Source organism: Rattus norvegicus, chromosome 12 (assembly GCF_036323735.1).
Source record: "Rattus norvegicus strain BN/NHsdMcwi chromosome 12, GRCr8, whole genome shotgun sequence".
In the NCBI taxonomy this organism is placed as follows: Eukaryota; Metazoa; Chordata; class Mammalia; order Rodentia; family Muridae; genus Rattus; species Rattus norvegicus.
In genome coordinates, this window is record NC_086030.1 from 14066347 (window position 1) to 14078628 (window position 12282).

Below are 12282 nucleotides of genomic sequence, written 5' to 3' on the forward strand. Positions count from 1 at the left end.
TTCCCAGGCTTGTCTGTCTCTCTGAAGGTTTAGCTCTCCCTCCCACGGGATTTGGGTGCAGAGAACTGTTTATCCGGTCTGTTTCTTTCAGGTTCCGGCGGTATCTCTGGCAGGGGTCCTGCTGCTCCTGGGCCCTCCCCCACGGGAGCCCAGAGGCCTTATACAGTTTCCTCTTGGGCCAGGGATGTGGGCAGGGGTGAGCAGTGTTGGTGGTCTCTTCTGCTCTGCAGCCTCAGGAGTGCCCACCTGACCAGGCGGTTGGGTCTCTCTCTCACCGGGTCTGGGAGCAGAGAGCTGCTGCGGGCTGGGATCTGCGGGTGTGGGACTTCCGGTAAACACAGACCGTGCCCGGTCCTAGAGAAATTCTGCTTCCGTGTGTCCCAAGCTCACCAGGCAGCTTTCTTGCAGCAGAAAATTTGGTCTTACCTGTGGTCCCGAGGCTCAGGTTCGCTCATGGGGTGCTGCCCAGGGGCTCTCTGCAGCGGCAGCAACCAGGAAGCGGTAGAAATCTTTATAATTGATGCAAATTTAAGGTATAATTTCTTACATTGGTACATAATCTATATATTGATACAGATTTAAGGCTTTCATTGGTACAAATATTTGTATATCATACAAAATTTGAATTAATATTGAAACTCTTAGGCATTGTGTCTATGCAATTCATTTACAAATACAAGGCTTTGACCAGTCCTTCTAGCTACCATTACAAACAGTTTAGGATAATTATGTAACACAAGTTAAGGGCCACATAGTAAATGCATAGTTTATATTAGATTAGATTAGATTATATTAGATTCTGATTTAATTATAATGAAGTATTTTTAATATTATTCAAATAGAAAGATTTAACAGTTCAGATACACTTGATATAGTCTTCAAAAACATCATCAGTCCACGGAATACGACACTAAATATTATTTCATTACTAAAGATCATTTGACTATGATACATGTCTGCTTCTGACAGTACCCCTGCACAGTTCAAAGAAGATATTGAGAATCATTACTACCAGGCAGAGTTGCTTATCCTAGCAAGGTAGCCATCTGGGCAAGAATTGCCCTAATTCAAATGCAGACACAGAAGACTGTCTAGAAAAGGACACAAGTATGGAATAGTTAACAGCTTAGCTCTGCCAAGACAGAAGAAGATACTTCTCTATAGTTCCTGTTTTATTATGGTCTGTCAGATGATCCTGGGCCAGAAATTTGAAGATGATCAAACGTTTTGTGGATTAGGGGATTCTCCAGGCAGTCAGATGTCTCTACAATTTGGTAAAGTTTTGGAAGATTTTTTGTTCTCTCTCTATATTCAGGTAATATATAATTCATTCTTGAATTTCTGACAGGGTTGAAGACAACTTATACTTTCATATTCAAACTTAAGTTGATTATCACTAAGGAAGATGATATGGATTTGAAAGGATGGTTTTGAGGTGGTAATATATGTTAAAAACAGAACATTATTCAGATACAGAATTGTTAACTCTTTAAGATAGACGTTAGAATAATGGATCTAATATTGAGAAGATTGTTGGACTAGATGGTATTAGTGTATATCATGCCTCATAGTTTTATTCTATTATAATTATGTACTGTTTAGATATGAAAGGAAAGACCTTTTTAGTGGACAACAAGGGGAAGAATGTAGTGGCTTGTGTTCTCATGCTAATTATGTTACCCAAAAACTGGTTGCAGTGTGTGGTGCACAGGCTAAAGGAAGCCTGCCCCCAGTTCTGTCTGATTGGGAAATAAACTTACTAGCAGCCAATGACTGAGGAGAGAGATAGGTGCAAGACTTACACTGTTCTGGGGCAAGAAACACAAGAAAGAGGGAAGAGTGCCCCAACATGAGAAGGGCATAGGATGAACCACACCTGGAAGGTACAAGAGGAAGAGATAGCAAAATTAGAGGTGCAAAGGGGAAAGCAGCCCCAGAAGGGATGCCTTCTGTTTTATATCTGGTGTAATAACAAAGATAAAATATAAATTCAATAAATAATAACAGGAACATCGAATGGGAATGTGTTAGCCATGTGGAGGCATAGGAGTGGACCAACATTGAGTTAGTTAAGACATATTGAAAATAATGCTGAGATTTGTGTCTTTTATTCAGTGACTCTAGAGCTTTGGGGTCGGTGCAGTCAGGCCACCCTGTCTGAGAAATAGAGAGGAACAACAGTTTATTGCTATACCAGAGGAGTTAGGGCCAGTTTTTCTTTAGTAGTGTAGCCACAGATAGTTTTGTTAGCTCTAGTAGAGTGCCACAAACAATGTACATAAGTACATAATGTACTAATTAGAATTAGTGGAATTTAAACAGAAAACAAGACAATAGTTGGGGGAAGATTTGATAGTGCGTTGTAAGGAATTTGAGGGGAATGTATGCATGTATATGAACAAAATTTCCTGAAAAGGAATTTTTTACTAAATTTTTAAAAAATATTTTCTTTATGATTCTCCTTTATTCAGATTTCTATCTTACTTCTTAATACATATGAAAGCTTCATGTCATGGGGTCATATTCCCAGGAGTAGAATGTGATGAGCAAAGTAACCATTACTATCACACAGCTGTGAACCATGTAAGTTACAATAATTATCTATACAAAAGACATACCCAATGGAGCACAGTGTTAAGCCACTGTTGCCAGATGTTATGGGAGTAACCAACCATTTTTAAGTTGTATTTCAGGCCCACTCCATGAGATGGAATCAATTACGATACTCTCTATGAGGCCACAAACCTGAAGCTTGGTATGTCATGAATTCTAGGAGAAAATCTACTACTATTGAGCTATTAAATGAATGTAACAATAAAAAAGATTCCTGATAATATACAACTATAGCCATAGAATAATGCATCACTCATCCTCACTAGAGAAATTTCTTTATTTAAAAATCAATAGTTAATGAGAGAACCTAAAACTTGTGAAAATGAAGAGATTTTAAAATGCTCAAGTCTAACTAGGTAGGCTTTCTATAGAATAAGTCTCTCCGCAAAGCACAAGGATCTATGTAAAATGAAAATAAAAAAGATTGTGAGAGTCAGAGGTAGTAGATGACTTTAAGGAAACAGCATTGACAGACACAACATGCATGCATGTGTGTACATGAACTCACAGAGACTTTGACAAATTCACATGATCTCCACAAACTCAAGACAAAATGCTAGTGGCGACAAGTTGAAAGTCCTCCCTCTAGCTAAGGACTCACTGTAAGCAGAGAGTACCTGAGAGATGAAAGGTCAGGTTTTTGTCTATGGGGGTCATACAAGTTTCACTCCATGGCAGGCCTCACACGAGGAAAAGATATCCAACACAAACTAGACTCCATAGTTTTTGTTTTGTTTTGAAACACTGTGAGAAATATAAAGTGGTTGGGAAAGAAGATTGGATAGAATCTGGGAACATTTGAAGGAAAGGAATTAATATGATCAAAATACATTCAATAAAGCTCACAAAGAATATTTTAAAACACAGTTAAACAGGATTTTTTAAAGGATATTTAAGGATACTTTCCATTCTAGAATATTGCAACTAAAGCATTTGATACCAAATCTACAAAAGAGTTATCACAATAGTTCACTTTTACATCAAAATATTATTGATCAAATTATAGAGACATGATTACTATCAAAATCGTTCAAAAATTAACAAAGACAAGCAGATGTGGATAGAGGTGGTCCCATGAGAATCAGCAATGGTAAATTTCATGTTCTGTCACTTACTTATTGTCTCCTTTTTATTAGATGGTATTTTGTATAGACACTGAGAAAGATCAATAAATGTACTGACTCATTAACCATGCATCAAGAACAGTCAGTTAAGCCCCAGTTTTGTCTGGAATTCATTCTTGAAGTAAATTAATAAGTTCAATGTTCTTAGACACTGACTTTCTTAAGAGTCTAATAAAATTCCTTGAGGAAAAGTCATGCTCCAGTTATGACTGCATCCCGTGGCACAACCTTAAGAACAATGGGTTTTTCTGGTCCAAAAAGTCTTTGTCTACTTAATTTCAGAGGTATCTGCAACAGGAGAAGAAGAATATTGAGAAGCAATGGGTGAACCAACAAGAACACTAGATTAAAGTTAATAAATAAATAAATAAATAAACAAACAAACAAAAAGTGTTGGGCTAGAGAGATGGCTCAGAGGTTAATAGTACTGACTGCTCTTCCAGAGGTCCTGAGATTAATTCCCAGCAACCACATGGTGGATCACAACCATTTGTAATGCGATCTGATGCCCTCTTCTTTTGTGTCTGAGGGCAGTGACAGTATAGTCATACACATAAAATAAATAAATCCTAAAATTGTTTTGGGGGATGATAATGCTTTGCAGAACAAAAAAGCTTCATTTATTATCATGTATTGTGACATTATTTCTCCCTTATTCTAAAAGCTGTGTCAATTAGATGTTGAGAACTTGTATCTAAATGTTCATTATTTAAAATAGGGATTGAAAATCTACTGTATTCAGGACTTGAGACAAACTCATGCTGGTTTATACTACTTATGTTCTATTCTGATGTAGAGTAAAACATGTTTAATATTTTTAATCATATTCTTAGTTTTTATGTCAATAGTTTTTAAAATTTTTTTATGAGGTATATGTCTTTACTTACATTTCAAAGGTTATTCCCCTTCCCAATTTCCTGTCCATAAGCCCACATTCCCTTCTCTCCCCCTCCCCCATATGGGTATTCCTCCTATGCATCCCCCTTTTTGCCCCCACCCCCATATTCCCCTGCACTGGGGGTCCAACCTTGGCAGGACCTAGGGCTTTCCTTTCCCCTGGTGCCCCAACAAGGCTGTTCTCTGCTACATATAATATTTTTTAACTTTTGAAAATTTATTTTTAGTTTTGAAATTTGCAAGATAACCATGAGAGAATACATTTCAACTCTCTTAACAATCCCCAACTCCCAGATCATATCTCACCACTACTCTTAAGCATATTCAGTGCAGGACTTTTTTATAGTTTACTTGCTTTTCTAGCATCTATTCTTGGCTTCCAAGAATGTGAATAACGGGAAACTCTAATTCTACAGAATTTTCCAATAATGATTCAGCCTCATGCTCTTCAGTGATGAATGGGTAAAGCCTCCAATGGAGAAATCTTATAGTAATAGGAAAAGAAATAGGAACAACGTTTTCATGGAGACAGAGCAGTGTCAAATGTAAAATGACTGAAGCTTGAAAGAGCATCTGCCTCATGCCAGGTGTGCCACTACTCTCAAAGTAGAACCACGTTTTATCCATCTATATTTTTGTACAGAGTTTAAATGCTTTAATTAAAAAGTAATACATTAGGTGAAGATGTGTGTGGATAAAACTATACAACTGCTTTGAGGAACAGATCAAAGAATAAATGCATCTGTCTCTCTGTCCAAAAAGTAATTAATATAAAAAAGCCACACTCTAAATACACCAGTTATATATGATTCACCCATCCCTTTACATGAAACGAGAACAGGTTATTCATGAAAATGCCATGTAAATACTTTTTCTAAATGTCTTATTTTACTCTTTTATAATTTTAAGTACTGTCTGTACACATGATTTTAATGGGGGTATACAAAAAAGATATACATATAATATTTATACTCATGGTACTTTTAATTTGTTATTGAGGCTTTTATGAACAAAAAGATAATTGTAGGCCATGTTTTCAAACATTTATGAAGTGTTTTAAATATTAAAACTCTCCTCAAAAAATCTTTGAAGTTGGTTGAAGGAATAATATGAGCTTATATAAAAAAGAGAGGGGATATATGTCAATGCAGAGAGAAGATTTATTTTAAACTGAAGGTTTTAATGACACATGAGTGGTGAAAATATTCTACATGAGCTACAATTAAAACATGGAGTTAATCAGGACATAAAAATCTAAGAGGAAGGTTCATTTGGAGAGTGAAGAGGAGCTAGAAGTATGAGTAGAATAAGAAGGGGAATAAAGATACATATTTTATGAAAATGTGACAAATATCTATTTTCTAGAGCAAAGACACTAAGAAATGAGCTGGAATCACAACAATGTTCCATAAGGTTGAAATTCATCAAAACATGTAACTTTTTAAAGACCTACATTTTATGTATAGGAGTGTTTGCCTGAAAATTGCATACATGCGACAAGTGGGAATACTCAAGAGAAACAAAAGTGGGCCAGCAGAGACCCTGGAAATAGACTTACACATGGTTGTGAGCCACTGTGTGGGTACTGGAAAATAAACTCACCTCCTTTAAAGGGCAGTAAATGTTCTTAACGACTGATTCATCTCATAAGACCCAGCAAATGCCTTTTAAAATAATGATCTATACTTGGCATGACATGGGAAATCAGAGATGAGCCTTTAAAGCAACACTGTGAGTAAGTTGTATTGTAATTTCAAAAAGATCAGGCATCCTGAGTTTCTGGTTTCTTTTTGAGACGCATAGCCCATGTTGGCTTCAAATTCACTAAGTGGCAAAGAGTTTCTTGAAATTCTGATCCTCAAGTCTCTAACTCCTGACTACAAGGATTATAGGCAAGTACGATCCAGCTCATTCATGTACTTCTGGGGATTAGAACCAGAGATTTGTACATGATAGGTCAACATTTTGCCAATGGAGAAACATCTCAGACATCATGTCTGAGTGTTTAAATTCTTAAAACACTTCTGTAATTCTAATCTGCATTCACTGCTTCAAAAGATTGTGAGAAGGTGGCTTCTTTGAGATCTGAAAGAAGAGTCCAACATGCAGCTAACATTGAAGACATGACCATTGCACCTATGAATGTCACATGACATACCAATCTCCAATGGACATGACGAGAATTTCAAACACAATGCATGGAATCCTGTCACACTGGCCTACACTGACTCTTCATAATACGAAGTTTTATTCTATGCAGACACAGAACAAAAGGCTCCTTAGCAAATAGTTTATTTGTCCAGAAAACAAAGTATTAAACCTCAAACATGCTTTATCATTTTTATACATAGAGCATACAATTGGAAAAATTCTTACCATAAAACACTGTTTGTAGAGATAGTTTTTCCCTCACCTGTGTTTCCTCACAAAGCTGGAAGGAGAAGTTTTGCAGAACTTTAGTGAGAGCAAGTTTCATATTCATGAGAGCAAACCTCATGCCAATACAGTTCCTGGGTCCATTTCCAAAGGGCAGATATACATAAGGATCAATGCTGCCCTTGTTCTCCTTGCTGAACCTGGAGACATAACAATAGAAGATAAGTTGATATAGGATAAAAGCATAAGAGCTACACATGTGAAGTTGCCTTTTAACATCTAACCAGAACACACAGGGAGTTTGGGAAAGGTTCATTGAACCTCTGCTTCAGGTAATTGGTCCTGAGAATTTTACCATAAAGGTCCTTTTCATTTCCCTTACCTTATAAGAGTCTCCATGTGGTTGAGATAAGATAAATGCTGCTGTTTAAAAAAATGCATGCTTATGAGGTCATATGGTAGTATAATAATGGTGTTATGGGGTAGGGGGAACCAACGATTTTCTGATTGAATGGAGGGCCAATTCAATGGGGGAAATTATTGCCTAGCACTGAAAATCTGGTTAAACACCCATGGCTGCAGACATTATAGATGAGGATGTAGTGCTCTTGTTTTGCTAAGTGGACCTGGTACCAAAATGCTTTCAAAATATTTATCTTTACATGCAAAAATTAGTGCTGATATAATCCTTGTTCAGAAAAGTTTCAGTTAGCAGTGAGATACAGTAAACAAAGAAACTCATGGCTGGTCATATTGTGGAAAAGTGGTGGAGTGCTCAGCCCCTCCAAAGTTCAGGAAACATCACAATTAAAGGGCAGAAAAAATTTAAGAGCCATGGCATGACATGGGTGCTGTGAAGTATTATCTTTTGTCTATGACACTTCCATTGCACTCATGTGCTCACAGCATCTGTGGATACCTACTACAAGACTAGACACATTATCATTCCATCATGGGGTGGAAATGGAACCCATGGGATACAACCTCCCTCAGAAGCTACTGACAATAAATGTTTGGTGGATGAAGGAGTTTTTCTTCAATGGTGCAGCCTTTCATGACTTCACTGTTCTCCAGTATTTATCTCCTACACATATGCTTATGCAAGAAACCTTAAATAAATCAAAAGTCACAAAAAATCACATGAAAAGAGCAGGAAGTCTGGTTGAAGATAAACAGGGATTCCACATGAGTGGGAGTGAGTAGATCAAGGCAATGCGAGCTAAAAATGACCAGAATCCATTATCCATTCATGTGATTGTCAAAAATTAAAAAGGAACAAGAAAACAAATACATCTTAAACAAAATAATTCATTTAAGATGATACTTTCTTCTAACTCTGAAAAGCACATTTCATTTCCACTACAGGAAAAGTGGGTTCCTCCCTCACACTCCAGTGTGTCATTAATTACTAAGGAAGGAGAAAAACATTCTGCATTTAATTGGTCTTATTTTCTTTCCATCTCACTTCCCCTCTCCTCTCTTTTCTTCAATCTCTCTGCCATTCTCCTCACAGAATGCAAATGAATGCAAAATCATATTATATCATTGTTCTATAGGATACATCATAACATACACAGGCCTGCATAGTGCAGAGTGGGTTCCTGCCTCTGGGTTTCTGGTACCTTTCTGGAAGAAATTCCTCAGGCTCTGGCCAGTGCTGTGGGTCATGTTGAAGAGTATAAAATGGAATCATCACCACTGACCCTTTGGGTATAAACACACCATCAAGTTTTATATCTTTTTTACAGACTCTCTCAAGTCTATAACCAATTGGATACAATCTGGGGGTTTCATTCAACACCATATCCAGATACTCCATTTCCATCACAGTATCATAGGTGGGAGGTGCCTGGGAAGAAAGAAAAAGACTTGTGCTGAGATCTTAGATTAACTTTTCAACTGTGTCTAGTGTTCAATTCTTAGTAGGTCCAAAGTCAGATCAGCAACTCAAAGGGCATTAATTAGTACTTACAATAAATTTTAAAGGATTTTAAAAATTGTTTTATTTTAGATATGTAGGTGTTTTAGTTATATATGTTTATGTACACCATATGAGTACAGTGCCCACAGAAGCCATAATAGAGCATCAGATTTACTGAACTAGAGTTAAAGCAGTTGAGACCTGCCAATTTCATGCTGAGACTCAAATATACCTTGATACTATGGAAGAGTAGCCAATGCTCTTAACCATCGTGACATCTATCAAGCTCCTTACAAAATAGAATAACTATCACTTGGTGCCTGGGAGATGCTCAATTAGTGAAGGGTCTATTAGGTAAGCTTGGGGATGAGAGTTCACATAGAAATCATTTATGAAGCCAGACACAGTGACCCCAATCTATAATCCCAGTAGCAGGTAGACTGAGATAGGGCATGCCTGGTGGTCACTGGCTAGACAACTTCACCCATCAATGAGCTCCATGTTTGGTAAAAGAAACTGTATCATAATACATGGTGGAGAGTGATTTAGAATTATACACAATGCAGGTCTATGACCTATTCTCTCTCTCTCTCTCTCTCTCTCTCTCTCTCTCTCTCTCACACACACACACACACACACACACACACACACACAGAGTGTACCCATTTACATACATCCATACATACACACAAACAAGCACACACCAGAGAGAGAGAGAGAGAGAGAGAGAGAGAGAGAGAGAGAGAGAGAGAGAGAGAATATATATATAGATGATTTAGATACCAAGCCTCACACTTTGGCTTCTTTTCTTATAAATATACATAGATAGGGGAATCATGGCAGAGAGATGAGACAACCCATGAAGCTTAATGAAAGCCAAGACCGGCACCTCTCTGTGCACAGCTGGGACACAGTAGAACAAGAGAAGCAGAGAGCTGTATGCTAAGTGCATATCTTCAATCTCACATGGGTTGGCGATACTTGGTCCTCTTCTGGTCCTAGATAACAGATACACCAGGCCAAGCCCTTTGCTGAAAAACCCTCTGTTGGCATGAGAGGGTTTATTGTCCATTTCTTCTTCTGTGGCCCCTTTATGATCATTTCTAAACTGTGCTGGGAAAAATCAGTGATTGTGCTCTGGTTAAAAATTATCAAGGGCTGCTGAGATCTCTTAGTGAGCAAAGGCACCTGCCCTGGAGCCTACTGACCTGATTTGGAACTTGAAAACTCATGTAGTAAAGAGTGAACAAATTCCGTCAAGTTGTTTTTTGACATCTACACACATACCACAGCACGCATGCCCACATAGGAATATAAACTCATACTAAGTATGTACACATATAAATACCATATGCATATACATATATATGTATACAATATGCATATAAATATGTACATACGTACATACACACATACATATATAATACATACATACTTACATACATACAAATACGTAAAAGAATTGCACCTGAATTTGAAAGTTGTCTCAGTCGTTTGAATCCTTACACTCATGCTCATTCACAGATACACCTACAAACACACACATTCACGCAAAATATTTACACACCCCCACACACAAGATACACAAAGTAACCCTCAGTCAAACACTCTGTCTCTGTCTTTGTCTCATTCTCTCTCTGTGTCTCTGCCTTTGCCTCTGTCTCTGCAGGTGATAAAAATGTGTCTTTGTTGAGACTTTTCCTTTTACCTCCCACACAATCTTCTCACCTTATTGGGTAGAGCCCTGTCGATTTCCTCCTGCAGTTTCTTCTGGCTGTCAGGGTGAGTGGCCAGGGAATACAAGACAAAGGAAAGTGTGCTGCTGGTGGTTTCATAGCTAGCAAAAATAAAGATAATTGCCTGGGCTACAATTTCAATGTCAGACAGGGCTGGAAGTAAGAAAACATCTCAGGTAAGTCATGATAGGAGGGACCATCACAGAGTAGATGAGGACAAAATCATAAGTCATGTCCAGATGGACTGTCACAGAAGAGATGAGGAGAAAAATGAAATGAGCCCTCATGTTTCTAGAGAGACAATGGAGATGTCAGTCACTCTGAGACTATCATCACTGTGACAGACTTGTGACACATTTAGAAAAGGAGAATGCTTCAGGCAGGTTGTTCCAATGTTTCTTCTGTTCCACATCATCCCAGTAGGCAGTTTCCAGACATAGATTTCTTGCTTGTAAAATTTATTTTTATTTATGGGCATTTCTGCAACTCTGAGCACAGGTGGTGCCATCTGGGGGGTGCTATGTGTTGGAGGAGGGTGCCCATGGAGACCAGAAGAGGACACTGGAGGCCATAGAACTAGTTACAGACTGTGGTACATCTTTTACCATGAATTCTGTGATTATGTTGTTGGTAAATTCTTTCTCTCAATTAGTTTAAGCCCTTACTACTAAACTGAAACTGGACTGTAAATCCACAATCGATGGCTATTTTTAAAATTAATATTTATTTTAGCAATCAAAAATGAAACAGAAAGTCTGAGGATATGCAGCCCAGAGATGGGAGTATGGCAACATGGGTTCAGTTCCAGCACTTTAAACACCAGACATGGTTATGTTTGTGTTCTGTGTTACACTGGAATATTGACTAGAGAGAAGAGAGCCAGTGATGGAGGAATTTGTCTTCTCAGCAGCAAGGGAATCAGCCCTCAAGGACTGCACACTGAGAGGTTCCTAGAAGCTCTATTTTTACACAAAAGGCAAGTTTAGCAAGTCAATTTCCACATACAAAAACCTCCTACCTGATAGTGGGCTTGTCTTGAAAGACCTAAGCAGTTCTCAGCCATAGGAGACTGTTTGGTTTGCCGGGTATGCCTTTACACAAAGTTATGCAAAGACTCTGGGAATACTTCCAAAGAACATCATAAAATCTCAGATAACAATCACTGACAGAAGGCTACTTCAAAGCAGAGGTGCCATCCCTCAAGATTCATGCCAGATACAATGGTTCTGCTAAAACTCTGCTGCATAGTAGCACATGCCAGTAGTCTCAGGAGTTAAAAGTCATTCTCAGGCACATGGTGAATGTCCATCAACCTAGGCTACATGGACCTGTGGCAAAAGGGGGATGTGGTATACAAGAATTTGAATTAGCTGTTCACATGAAAGGGTTTCAAGTGGGGAAACAGGAGAGGACTCAAAACACAGAGTACTGGGTGACTTTAAACAGTAAATGTGGGACCTAAAAGATCACACTGCTGCATATAACATAATGATAACATAGTGAGTGTATGGGAAATAATTGAATAAGTAAAAATGGAAGACTACCTTTCCTTATCTTAAGGAAATAAGACAGAGTTGGATTGAGAAAGATACTACATTCATTCATCTGTTATCTG

General features: G+C 38.0%; 2 protein-coding genes across 21 annotated transcripts in view; both read right to left on the reverse strand.

The window, feature by feature from the left end:
• Hint1l2 (histidine triad nucleotide binding protein 1 like 2) overlaps positions 1-12282 on the reverse strand; it is an 865401-nt gene that overhangs the window by 284086 nt on the left and 569033 nt on the right. The gene's annotated exons all lie outside the window — the stretch shown is intronic.
• The window catches only part of Cyp3a73 (cytochrome P450, family 3, subfamily a, polypeptide 73), a 39501-nt gene continuing 30265 nt past the window's right edge, over positions 3047-12282 (reverse strand). For 12 of the 20 annotated variants that reach the window (XM_063271854.1, XM_063271851.1, XM_039089945.2 and 9 more), the window contains 5 exons: positions 10660-10820; positions 9898-10044; positions 8633-8859; positions 7048-7210; positions 3047-4025 (listed from right to left, as the gene is read on the reverse strand). In XM_063271854.1, the coding sequence (XP_063127924.1) occupies positions 3930-4025; positions 7048-7210; positions 8633-8859; positions 9898-10044; positions 10660-10820 (794 nt within the window). In that variant the 3' untranslated portion in view covers positions 3047-3929. Of the gene's footprint in view, positions 4026-7010; positions 7211-8632; positions 8860-9897; positions 10045-10659; positions 10821-12282 lie in introns of all 20 variants that reach the window. The other 8 variants (XM_039089956.2, XM_039089944.2, XM_039089955.2 and 5 more) reach the window with 3 other exon arrangements.